This window comes from Podarcis muralis, chromosome 10 (genome assembly GCF_964188315.1).
Source record: "Podarcis muralis chromosome 10, rPodMur119.hap1.1, whole genome shotgun sequence".
Lineage (NCBI taxonomy): Eukaryota > Metazoa > Chordata > Lepidosauria > Squamata > Lacertidae > Podarcis > Podarcis muralis.
This window is the reverse complement of record NC_135664.1, coordinates 54,655,182-54,668,441: the sequence shown is the minus strand read 5'-3', so window position 1 is coordinate 54,668,441 and position 13,260 is coordinate 54,655,182. Positions and strand designations below refer to the sequence as shown.

The 13,260-nt window shown below is 46.7% G+C and overlaps 1 protein-coding gene across 5 annotated transcripts in view; it reads right to left on the bottom strand.

Annotated features, from left to right (window-relative positions):
- Nucleotides 1-13,260, bottom strand: part of LOC114605551 (uncharacterized) — a 30,255-nt gene that overhangs the window by 1,426 nt on the left and 15,569 nt on the right. For 2 of the 5 annotated variants that reach the window (XM_077935061.1, XM_077935060.1), the window contains exons 12-20: nt 12,862-12,928; nt 11,888-11,982; nt 10,687-10,815; nt 8,662-8,776; nt 7,765-7,902; nt 6,608-6,774; nt 4,183-4,274; nt 949-1,141; nt 323-449 (exon numbers count right to left, since the gene is read on the bottom strand). In XM_077935061.1, coding sequence (XP_077791187.1) covers nt 323-449; nt 949-1,141; nt 4,183-4,274; nt 6,608-6,774; nt 7,765-7,902; nt 8,662-8,776; nt 10,687-10,815; nt 11,888-11,982; nt 12,862-12,928 — 1,123 coding nt within the window. The other 3 variants (XM_028746940.2, XM_077935062.1, XM_077935063.1) reach the window with 3 other exon arrangements.

Here is a 13,260-nt window from a genome sequence, read left to right as displayed (position 1 = left end):
TCTGTGGTTTAACCCACATCGCCACCCTCGTCCCCTCCGCATATAGAAAGCAACATTTTAAGGAGGAGAATGTTTGGCTAGAACCCTTCCGACTGCTATTTAGTTTTCTATTTTATTTTTGCAAGGAGGATTCAAAATATATGACACACTTCCCTTGCACACAGAAACACTTAAAGTGGTGCAGCCCCAGATACAGAATTAGCTCCACAATAAGAGCTTGACCTTTTATTGGGAACTTTCACACAAAGGAGATTTCTTTCCAACAGAAGCCAGCCACTCCCTTTCACCTGTCTTAGGCTTTCTGCTGTGTTTTATGTATTACCTGTTTCACGGGAAACTGCTTTCAGGTCGCACTTCCCTCTCGGCAGCTTGCAGGTATAGAGGCCCAGGCAGCCATCGCAGTCTGAGGGTTTTCTGCAGGCCTTTGACTGAATCCCAGGACAGGAATACTGAGAAGGACAGGAAAGAGAATCCCTTTAGGCACCAGTGCTAAAGGCATTAAGAAGAGCTTGGCCTGCTGCATCTAGCACTATCTTCTCACATTGCAGCAGCACACTGCCTGCCTGTGATTCCCAGAAATTTAGACATAAGACTGTCTTTGATCCTGGAGATGTCTGTCTGTCTGTTTAAAAGTCTTTATGAACCACTTAATGGTTCAAAAGCCTCTGGGTGGTGCAGAGTGCAAAAACCAACAATATATTCATTTATTATCTGCACACAGAAGGCCTCAAGTTCAGTCCCTGGCATCTCAAGATAGAACTGGAAACCACTTCCCGTCAGACGGACCCAGTGCTCTGATTTGGTTCAAGGCTGCTTTCTCTGTACCTCTAAGGCAGGGTTGGAGAACGTGTGGCTCTCTAGCTCTTGTTGGACTACAGAGCCCAGTCGTAGTTCAGCAATATCTGGAGGGCCCTAGCCCCCACTGCCATAAGGAGGGCTTTTACTCACCGTATCCGTGTTAAATTTCCCATGTCCTTTCAAGTAGTTCTGAAGTCCTGGGCTCATACTTCTTGGAGGGGACAGCTGGGGAATCTGCTTCTTGCCGCTGGCCTTCTGTTTGACATGTCCCGGTTGGGGTTTGCTTGCCGCTCTGCTGTGGGCTCTGCCACCTGCTCCAGCTCCTGCCTCCATCTTCCGCATCCTGGCAGAAGGCAGTCTTTGGGCTTCCGCCTCTCTGTCTCCTTCACGGGGTGCGTGGAGAGGCTTCTTGGCTCCTCCAGCCCCAGCTGGGTCCACCAGCCCTTTCCCAGCCCATTTCCCACGGACTTGAGCCAGGGTGCAAAACTGAACGGAAAGCACCGCAAAGGTAGCCACTGCGGAAACCCTCATCCTCTCTTCCTGCCTGGGTTTTCTCTCTGGGCAAAGGGCTGCTGTTGCCTTGGAGCTTGCCGGAGAGATTAAAACCAGCCACACATGCATGTGGGTGATGTCTCTGCATCAAGAGTGGGAGCCCTTTTATGCGTCTGGATTCCCAGCTTAACCCCCACCCCACCCCCTTTCCCCCCTTTTTGTGATACTGAAATTCTAGCTCGCGCCTCCTGCTTGGAAAATCCTCCCTCCCTCTTTCCTTTACGCCCCCACCCCGCAGCAGCAGCAACACCCAACTCCTTTGTAAAACGCAAGCATGTCCTTCCCGCTCAATGCCACCTTTCCCCATTGTGGTCATGGAACAATTTGATTTTTATTATTTTAGCTAAGCAGGTGCTGCAAGGTACTGAGTGAGCTGTGCTGGTTTAAAAAAAAAAAGCTTTCCTAGGCTGGGCAAAAGTGTGTCACCTGTGTGCACAGATTAAAGCTGTCTGTGGACAAACTGGTTCCCTCGGCCTGAAAGCGAGATGAGCGCCGCAACCCCATAGTCGCCTTTGACTGGACTTAACCATCCAGGGGTCCTTTACCTTTACCTTACAGATTAAAGGTACTTTCTTGCACTCAATGCCTTATTTTAGATGTATTGATCAGTCCTGTTTGTCACCCCCCTTGCAACTCATTTTGTTCTACTGGCTAGGACTGTTGGCTGTGAAGCATCTTCAGATCACAGGCACTACCCTAAACCGAGCTCTGATCTAAGCTTGGTGGCAGAAGTTTCAGCCCCCCTAAGGAGGCTGGCCTGGAGTTTTAGCCTACCACTGTGCCTGGCGCAGTATCTTGGAGAGGAAAACCACAACGGCCCTTTGACGTTTCCTTTGAGCCATCTTGTGTGCTGCTGAACAAATCCTTCCCCCAGCTGCAAGCATTGGAGCAGAGACACTGCATGCCTATGGCTCTCTTGAGTCACCACCGTGACATGTAACTTGGGGCAATGCCCACACTAGGGTCCCTTTTGCCACACTGCTGTTCCCAGCAGCCTCTGTGACACCACAAGAGCGCCTAGTCCAGGAATGCAATTTGGTTGGCACACCCCACCTTTGAGAAAATGGGTTCAAACCATCACTTGCAGAAAACAGCCTAAGGCAGGGGTGGCCAATGTGGTATGTTTCAAATGTTGTTGACTGCATCCCCCACCATCCTTGACTGATAGCCACACTGCCTAGGGCGGATGGGAGTCATAGGTCAAAACAAGATGCTGCATATCTGTGATAAAGTACAGAGTTGGAGGGCAACCCGTTAGGCCGCCACACTGGGTGCCGCACCATAGGGGTCTCCACACCAATGTTGTAGAATGCAGCATGAGAGATGGGGGGATTTTAGCGTCACACAGGGTGCTGCTGAAATTTGGGAGCCCAAAGTCCGCCACCGCTTAAATGAGTTAAAACACATTTGGGCCCACCTCCCACATACATAATTCAGAGTCACGTAACATGATAGAGGTAGCAGTGTCTTGAATGTGTAACCAGGCTAAATGCTGCCTTTTGGCTTGAAGGTAAAATTTGAATTAAAGTAAAATTAAAATTGTTACATTCAGTTTCAAAATGAGCTTCTTGCATCTACTACTAACACTGCACCATCTGTTTTTTATTTCCAATAGTTCTTCATGGGGGACAGGTTGCCTAATTCAATTTTCTTGGTGCAGGGTTTCCATTTTTTAAATTTTTAGGTCATAGGCCTAGCCAGTGCTTTTTTTCCCTGGGGGTATGCAGCGGTACGCATACCCCTAAACATTTTATGAATCTTTGTAGTTTTGTCCACTTTATTTTTCCCAATTTGAACTATAAAATGGTGATTTTCTTGAGTCAGAATGAGAGTACCCTTAAACGGTTTTTTAGAAAAAAAGCACTGGGCCTAGCAGTAAAGAATGGTGAAGGGAGAAAGGGAAGATGGAGAGACCCAGCCAGCCAGCCTCCCTTCCTCTTCTCCTCATGCAATCACAGAGCCCACTTGATTCAGTTCAAAAGCAGGCCCAGGTAGGAGAGAGAGATGTTGGTGCATCTGCCCATTTCAGGGCGCAGAAGGGGCTGCCCAACTCTTAAGTCAACTTCCAGCGCTTCGCCACAGGCCACTGCTGAGCCTTGAGCCTTGCCACATTCACGCTGGTGGCACTGATGTCTGGCGAAACTGGCTCATAAGTACGGAGGGAGAAGCTGGCGGACAAGAGGCCCATCCGGACACAATCATCCATGTCTTCTCCAGCAAGCAGCCCGGCGAGGATTCCAGCCATTAAGCTGAAGAGAGAAGAGGCCAACTCAGCTTACCAAAGGAAAAAGACTAAGCTCTTCAGCAACTGAATTTCACCGTTTATGGTGGTTTTATTTTAGTGTTCTCATCCTGCACCCCAGTATAAACCCCTTGTCCCTCTCTCAGACCCACATTTCCCTGGCATCAGAGGATGACTGTCGTGCTGGCACCTCCATGAGTAGTTCATGGAGAACCTTTTGAGACGTCAAGGTCTTGAAGGCTCCCATTTCAGCAAAGCCCGGCTGCCCCACTAAGAGGCTCCAGGTGCTTTTTACAATTGCGGCGTCTGGAGGCACGTGGAGCAAAGATGTCAATGTCTTGTTGAGACTTAATTGCCTCCATTTCTCTCCCTTTCATATAAAGGCTCAGGAAAATGACAGCTCACAATAAACCTTCCCGTTTCTCTCACCACCTCCGGATAAATATTTGGACTAGCGATTCCTTAGCAATGCCGCGTACATGCAGGCACTGTTATGTTGTCACAGCAACCAGGGGGGCAGGGGCCAAGGAGAGGAAGGTGGAGGAGCCTGATGCTGTGGCAGGAACCTCTCTGGGCAGCTGGCAACATACCTGTCACCTGCTCCAGAGACATTGACTATCTCCTCCGCGGGGACAGGGATCGCTGGGTAGTGAACAGCACACAGCTCATCTGCAGCAGTGGACTGCAAGGTGAGATAGGAGAGAGAATGGGGGAAACACTCTGAACCTGGTGAACTGTAAGACAAATTCCAGCTCCTTTTATACACTGTCAGGTGAATGCTAGAGGTAGAAAAGACCCTAGAGGTGGGGAGCCAGAGACCCAACCGAACTACGCATGGAGTAGGCATGAGAAGGGAACTTCTTATTCATTTCAGGAGAAGCCAGTGCGGTGAAGAGGTTAGCATGCGGGACCAGGACATGAGAGTCCAGGGTTCAAATCCCCACTTGGGTCACGAAGCTCACTGGCTGGCCTTGGGCCATTCATGGTTGCTCAGCCTATTGCAACCTCATAGGGTTTTGATGGTAAAATGGAGATGAGAATGAAGTTCAGTCATACCTTGGTATTCAAACAGCTTAGTTCTCGAAGTTTTGGCTCCTGAACGCTGCAAACCCGGAAGTGACTGTTCCGGTTTGTGAACTATTTTTGGAAGCCAAATGTCTGATGGGGCTTCCACGGCTTCCGATTCACTGCAGGAAGCTCCTGCAGACAATCAGAAGCCGCGTTTTGGTTTCCGAACATTTTGGAAGTCGAACGGATTTCCGGAACAGATTCCATTCAGCTTCCAAGGTACAAATGTACACTTCCTAGATCTATTTGGAATAAAGATGAGAGAGAAATGTAACAGTAGTAGGGCAGGTAATAAGCTCTGCTTGATAAAAGATTGTGTCATACTAGTAAGCAGTTATTACCCCAGGGATCAGGTTAGGAGTACCTCCACAAGTGAAGCTAATTTCTATTTTAGGAGTGATACCCTAAAAAAATTCATTCTCAAATGTCATACTTGCAAATGAACATCCAGAAATCTATTTGAAAATATGTGCTAAGTTTCCCCCCCCCCACACACACACATTTCGATGGGTACCACACAATAACAAAAGTTCTCCGGGGGTTTGCAAGTCAACAATTAAAACCATAAAACAAAGATGAAATCTTGTCCAGAATAAAACCAGCAGCTGACAGTAGAGTCAGTACAACAGATCTAAAAAGTACTGAAATAAGATTGAAAAGTTCCCTTCATCAAATAGCTGAACAGTGGTATTTCTGGATTTATTTGTTTTTTAAGGGGTATACATATGTACTCTGCTTCATGAATGCTTTGTTGGACTGAAACTGGTCCATAAGAGCAATATTGACTACTCTGAAAATCTCAGGTTATCAATTTTTTCTGAGAAAAGTTACTGGTCCTCATGTTCGCAAAGATTGAGTCCTGCCAGATCAGACCAATGGTCCTTCTAGTCCAGAATCCTGTTCTCACAGCAACCAGGCAAGATGCCTGTGGGAAGCCTGACAGCAGGACCCAAGTACAGCAGCGCTCTTTCCAACTTGTGACTCCCAGCAGCTGGTCTTCAGAGGCATACTCTGACCAGCAGTGAAGGCACAGCACTGCAGTGGGTTGGTAAGGTAGCTGGTGATAGCCTTTGTCTTATTCTCCCTTAAAGCCATCCAAGTTGGTGGCCATCATTGCCTTGTCTGGAAGCAAACTCCATAGTTTTAACTATGCACTGTGTGAAGAAGTCCATTCTTTTATCCTTCCTGAATTTTCCTACATTCAGCTTCATGGGACATCCACGAGTTCTAGTGTTATGAAAGACAGATAAAAACTTCCCTTTGCCTACACAATCTACTGAAAACTCAAAAACCAAAGTGAGGATGGGACAACATTTTTAATAGCTTCCATTTTTCTGCAATATTTGAATTCCGTCTCCCAGCCTACATTGACATTATAGATAGATGATAGAGAGATAGAGAGATTTCTTATTAAATTTTATATCTATCTGTGTTACAATTTAGAATACTCATTTAATCATTCTTAAAATACCAATGACTTCCCTTCTTCTCTTGCCATGGTTCATTTTGCCGATCATAAATCCCTGCATATTTTACATACACTAAACCATTCAGTACTCCATTATTACATCGCATCAAAACTTATTTACACTGCTGAATTTATATTAATGCTGCCAACGTTTTCAAGTGTAAACAATTCCCCCCCATATATTCAATATACATTTTCCAATCTTCTCTAAACGTATGTTCTTCTTGTTCTCTTATTCTATATGTTAAATCCGCAAGCTGCACATCAGCTTAAGTTGCCACAATATCCCTAGATTTTTAATGCTTAACTGTCAAGATTTCCTCCCAAAAAACTCTGGGAAATGGTACTTGATGTAGAATTTTGTGTCAGACATCCCTTTTCTTTATATTTCCCTGCCTGCCAAGTACCTTTTACCTGTAGCTCATGCCTCCCGCCTTCACTGTTTTTATCCCTTCACGTTTGCTGCCTTGTGCTCCTACCTTGTTGAAAGTTCCAGGGCGAAGAGACAGCCTCCCATTCATGTTCCGGCTGCAAACCAGGACGCCATGTTGGCCAAGTGTCACAACTACAAAGTACAACTCTCCCAGTAAGGGCCGGGCCAGGGTCACAGAGGTTTTGAGAGCATCTTCCAATGTAGATGGCATATCTTTAAGAGTGGAGGAAAATTAGTCACAGAGCATCAATGCCACCCATAGGGTTGGGACCCCTAGAGTCATCTAGTCCAAACCCCTGCAATGCAGGAATCCTGCCTGCAGCTATCCCTGGCTGGGCTCCAATCACCAACCTCCTGGTTAACAGCCAGACGCGCTGAGCCATTGTGTCACAGAGTTTTGCTGTAAACCGCTTTGATATATTTTATGAAATGGAGGCAAACAAGTATTTTTATATATAAAATTGTCGGCATTGTCTTGTCATTCTGTGCTACAAGTGGGGAACCTTTTTCCTAGGTAGGGTCATGGTAGGAAAAGTCAGCTGGAAGGGACTAATGGTGGTGGTGGACAGATGGTGATCCAGTGACAGATGTGTTTGCAAGACTGCATGGTTCTACATCAATAATGGGGAACCTGTGGCCCTCCAGGTGTTAAAGGTAAAGGGACCGCTGCTCATTAGGTCCAGTCATGGCCGACTCGGGTTGCGGTGCTCATCTCGCTTTACTGGCCAAGGGAGCCGGCGTACAGCTTCCGGGTCATGTGGCCAGCATGACTAAGCCGCTTCTGGCAAACCAGAGCAGCGCACGGAAATGCTGTTTACTTTTCTGCCGGAGCGGTACCTATTTATCTACTTGCACTTTGACATGCTTTCGAACAGCTAGGTTGGCAGGAGCAGGGACCGAGCAATGGGAGCTCACCCCGTTGCGGGGATTTGAACCGCCGACCTTCTGATCGGCAAGTCCTAGGCTCTGTGGTTTAACCCACAGCGCTACTGGACTACAATTCCCACCATCCCCAGACAGCATGGCCAATGATCAGGGCTGATGGCAGGTGTAGCCCAGAGCACACAGGTTCCCAACCTGGACAAACAACGCTAAGATAGTTTGGCCACAGTCTGACTCAGCATATAAAGCAAATGCAGTATATTCCTAGCTTTGATGGAGGGGACAAAAGATTCCTGGCCTCCACTCTCAACAGTGCCTCACCTGCCGAAACAGGATGTCCCAGGGTCCGGTTGATTGCTCTTAGTTCCCGTAGATTGGGAGATATGCAGGCCAGGGCTCTCCAGCTTTCTGAAAGGAATGGCTTAGAAGCCTTGTCCACATCTGTCGGCTCGTAACACACTTCAGAAGAGCATCAAATGGGGTTAGTCGATCTGACCCGACAAACGTGAATCATACGTATTCAATGATGCATCTGTCTAGTTTACAAACATTGTCTTTCTATTAAAATGTCCAGGGCAGTACCAATGCTATAAATCTGGTTGGCTGCTGAGAAAAGCACCAGGACACACACACAAAGCCAGCTTGGACATAGAGCTTTAAAGTCCAGACCTGTGCCTAGAAACACAGCACAAAAGGAAGCCCGGATGAGCCCTCCACTGACATTTACAGATGTCACTATTCAAATACAATGGTTCATATTCACTTGAGATTTCATCACATTGCATTCTTAAAATGTCGATTTACTGTACAAGAGCTAAATGCAAAGAAAAAATATATATCATTGTCATCAAGATTCTATTTATATGCCACCCTCTCTCAGAACACAGGGCGTTGAGCGTAATAGTTTTCCTGCGGTCTGGAAATAAGCAGCAAAATAAGCCAGAGTGAGATGATGCCGGGAACATTCCCTTACTAGGAGAAGGTGGAAAGGGATGTAGCTCAGTGATAGAGCAGCTGCTTTGCATGCAGAAGGTCACAGGTAATATCCACGATGTTGCCACATACGGCTGAGAGAGGCCCATGATTGAAACTCGAGAGCCACTGCCAGTCAGTGTGGACAATACTGAGGTAGATAGACAAAAGTCTGACTCTGTATAAGCCACTTCCTTTGTTAACACAGTGCATTTTAGGTTGTGCTTTGTGAGTGTCCCTTCTTACCTGCTAGGTGATGTTCCCTGGCAATCTGACAGACATACTGAATAGTGGACACGGGCACATTCCCATCAATGCACACAAGTGGGGCCAAGCAGAGAGTCTCCTTGAATGTGGACACCTGGAGGAAATTGCATGAGAGACAGAGACAATATTGGCAATTGGAAATCCATGTTTATTCCAGGAATGAGATGTTCCTCTTTTCCTAAAGTAAAAGAAGGAAGTTCTTGGCTGGGCATATGCCACTTGGCCAGGGTCTTCTGGCTGCTCCCAGTGACATCACTCTGCTGCAGATCCACCATCAGCAACAGACCCAGGTCCCTTGCAGAAGCATGCAGCTCCAAGTGCATCACACTCAAAGGGAGTCCCACAAGCGAGTGTTGCCACGACTCAGCTTCAAATTCTGGTGGGATGGGTGGGACCAGCTGCTGAGTCATCTCCATATCTTTAGTCCTGGTCTCAGAACCTGATGTCATTCTTGAACTCTACAGCTATGCCTTAAGATGATCTGTACCTGTAGCCTGAGTTATGCCATTGTAAGCCTTGGAAAAAAAGCTTACTTACTTACTCACATGTAAGAAGCTTTGGGACTGGAGCTAGGACAAAAATGAACTTTTTGTGGATAGGAAAGTGATGGGGAAACACTATAAAAATGTGGGATGATGCTGAGACGGCATATAGCCAACCTGCAAACACATCAGGATGCTTAGTAAGGAGCAGATATTGAGCCATCTTTGCACAAGCAATTCAGGATGCTCCATGACCAGGTCATCTGGCGGAGCCTCAGAAGGAGGTCTCCAAGGTCTAGACCAGGCTTCCTCAACCTCGGTCCTCCAGATGTCTTTGGCCTACAACTCCCATGATCCCTAGCTAGCAGGACCAGTGGTCAGGGATGATAGGAATTGTAGTCTCAAAATATCTGGAGGGCCGAGGTTGAGGAAGCCTGGTCTAGGCAGATGCCTTCCCCACAAACCAATAGGGCTTAGTTCTCAACAAACATGAACAGGATCCAACAAATCCAAGACATTCACATTATTTTAAAACAAGCAGTAGAATCATATGGTTACTTAGAAGTAAGGCCTGTTGGTTTCAGTGGGACATACCACTTGGTAAGTAGGCATAGGATTGCAGTCCCAACCCTACTATATGAGTTAACTAGTGTAGACCTAGCTTAACGTTTTGCCCAGCATCCTAGTCAGGGGTGGGAAACCTCTGATCATACAGAGGTTGCTGGCTTGCCATTCCTATCATCCCTGGCCCCACTGGCTCAGGCTGATGGGATTTGTAGTCCAGCAGGCTCCCCACTCCTGCTCCAACAGCCTCTTGCATTCACTGAAGGCGACATTGCAATCAGCATCCATCAACAGGTAGAAGCCGGCAGAAATTCTGAGGCGCTTTTGTTGCTGTGTTATTCTGTGTGAATCCAAGGGAATCATATATCGTTTAATAGCTGTGCCTCCTTTTTTCCTTCCTTTAATAATGAAATGGGGATTGGAAAAAGGTAGTGAGAGGGTGGGAACAATGACCACTTTTTTCTTTCCAGGAGCTAAGCTTCAGTCTTTTAAGGGTCTTGTTGATAAGTGGATTACTGGCAGGCATTCATACCTTCTTAACCAAACAGTATCAGCTGTTAAGTGCAGACTTGGGTCCCCCCCCCCCACAGGCTTTTTTTATTAATAGGGGGAAAGGGTGGGGTTGCACTTGAATCACTCCTAATCACCCCTTCCATTAAGTGTCCCAAAAATACAACTCAGCCACCAAGGTGGCTATGTTTATCTGTGTTTCTACAGCTCGGCACGTCCTAAAAACACAGAGTCTGGAAGGAGTTGTGGGTGGAGGCGGCAGTGGCAGAAAGGTGGCTTTCAGCACTCCATCACAATGCCGCCTTCCAGAATTACCCAGTTCTGGATTTCCCCTTTGTTTCCTTCCTAGGTACCCTGAGAAAACATCCTCTGCCCCTTAGGAAAGCAGAGGGCACCATGAGCAGAAAAGAGGCAGTGAGATTTCACGCTGTACGCAGAAGGGTCTTACGTATTGCTCGGTGATCTGCTGGTGGATGTCCATGTCTCCCAAGCCCAGGGAGAGCTCTCCGCTGCCTGTGAATACGGAACAATAGGTGGCTGTGTTGTGCCCTTCCAGTCGCAAGACACCTCTCATGTCCTCAAAGTAAGGTAGGGGGAGAAAGACAAATTTAGTGTTCTGTTCTCTGTAGCTCATTCGGAGCAAAATGTGCACCAGCGCCTGCCCAGCTAGTGAATGTGCTTCATCATCTGCATGATGAATCTGGCCTCCAGTTCAAGGAGACCTGGAATAACACCATGAAGCAAATGTTAATCCAGGAAGCATCACATAGGAGCAGACTGGGACAGGTAGGCACATCCCAGGTGCACCTGGGTCTCACTGATATCCATGGCCCTGGAGCATGCAGGCCTCTCAACTTTTCCCAGCTCATTTCTGTTGCCTTCTAAATCTGCTGCCTCAATTCCACATTCTCTTTAGCTTAAAAGAGGGGTGATGAATCATTCTAGGCCAGAGAGCCGCATTCCCTTCTGGACATCCTTCTGAGGGTCCCATTCCACTGGTGGGTGGAGACTGACACAACAGTGGGCAGAAAAAGGAATGTAAAATTTACACCTTTTGTACAGCCGGCTGCTTTCTATATACACGCCCCTCTTGGTCCTCCATCCAGACAAGGAAGAGCCATTATCAGAGTTCAAAGACACATTCCAGCCAGGCCTTGCTTACTCAGGGCTGTGACCTGGAGCGAGGCAGATGTAGTCTGGGGAGAGTTTGGCGGGTCAGGTGGATCTGAGATTCCCCTCCTCTAACTTCCCTGCTATGGAAAGGCTGTAGCTCAGTGGCAGAGCATCTGATTTGCCTGCAGAAGGTCCCTGCTTCAATCCCTGGCATCTCCAGTTAAGACTTAGACGCCCTAGAGAGCTTCTCCCAGTCAATGCAGACAATACTGAGCCGCACAGAGTGGCTAGGGAAATCCAGCCAGATGGGTGGGGTATAAATAATAACATTATTATTGTTATTATATTATTATTATATATGGACCTCACCTCTGACTAGTTATGAGGCAGCTTCCTGTGTCCCTAAAATGAAGGGCTCCCACAAGGAATCTCATAGTAAGCAGAGAGTGGGTACCTGGGACTTGAATGATGAAATTTTGTGAAAAACAGCCACCCTGCTACGGATTAGTTTAGAATAACCATAAGCTGTGAGCTACCATATGCTTGCAGTAGCGTAGGACGGACTCTGAATGCTCATCCTTCCCCATGACAGAGATAAAGAACGGGGTCTTCCCAAGACGACTTAAGCAATCTGAAAATGAAAGAGAAATGGAACAAAGCTGGATTATCTGCCAACAACCCTAGAATCTGAAAGTCAAGGTAGAAGCATTCTGGGGTCATCAGTCAGTGAAATATCTACTGCACTCTTTTTAATTTATATAGGAAAGTGCCTTTTACCAGGCCAAACTATCCATCTGGCTCAGGATCAATAACCTGTCTTTTGAACAACTAGGAAATAGCTGAGAGATGCCCTTTCCCTGCTCCTTACTGAGGATGATGCAATCTAGGTCTTCATGTGAGGAGAGGTTGCAGTTTGAGATGGAGACTAAGAGAGATGTAACACTCTCAGATTCATTATGTTTTGGTGGGATTCAAGCACATACTGACAGATTCAAGTTGCACAAATGTTGTTGGTTGGGAGGTCTTGCACAACAAATCCACTTCCCCAAAAGATTGAACTTTTTGCAGTAAATAACACACCCTGTGAAGTGTGGGATAACACTTCATTTAATGCAATATCTTCAAACCTCCCCACAAACAAATCAGAATGGATCCTCTTTAAATATCCAACATTGTCTAATCTGCTTGCAAACAAATGAGGACGAATGCTGAATAAACAGGTCATGTGGAAGTGCCAGAAGAGAGTGTTTTGGGGTGCTAGCTGTCTCCCTTGAGATCTGGGAGCAATGGACTGTTCCCACATTAGATCTCCAACTATGCTCAACCTGTATATTTGTAAATAAAAAGCAAATATCAAAAAAGCACCAGACAAGCCCATCCAATGACCTCCTTTCCAACAAACCTGGGGAGAGTTGAGACCCTGGAACTTTCTAGCTCAATGATGTGGAGGCTGAGCATAGCAATATGCTGGAGAGCAAAATTTGCAGAGAGCAAAATTAGAATGAATTACCTGCTAGATTTCTCCCTACACCTCCAAACGACTGTCTCACTGTTGATGGATTTGTCTGTCCTCCACCCTGCAAATCCAGAGAAATCCACAAAACAGGGCAAAAATTAGATATGCCTTGATTTTCCCAGATGGTACCATAATGCTACTGCTGTCAACACTGGCTCCAGTTAAACCCAAGTTCTATGGAGACTATTCCACTTTATGTGATCTCATGGGACTGGAACACAGGAAGCTGCCAAGTTTAGACTATTGATCCATCTAGTTAGCATTGTCTACTTTGACTGGCAGCACCTCTTCAGGATTTCAGGAAGGAGCTTTTTCCAGCCCGATAAGAAGACACTAGGGATTGAGCCTCAAAACGTCTGTATGCAAGGCAGGTGCTGTAACAATCACCTATGG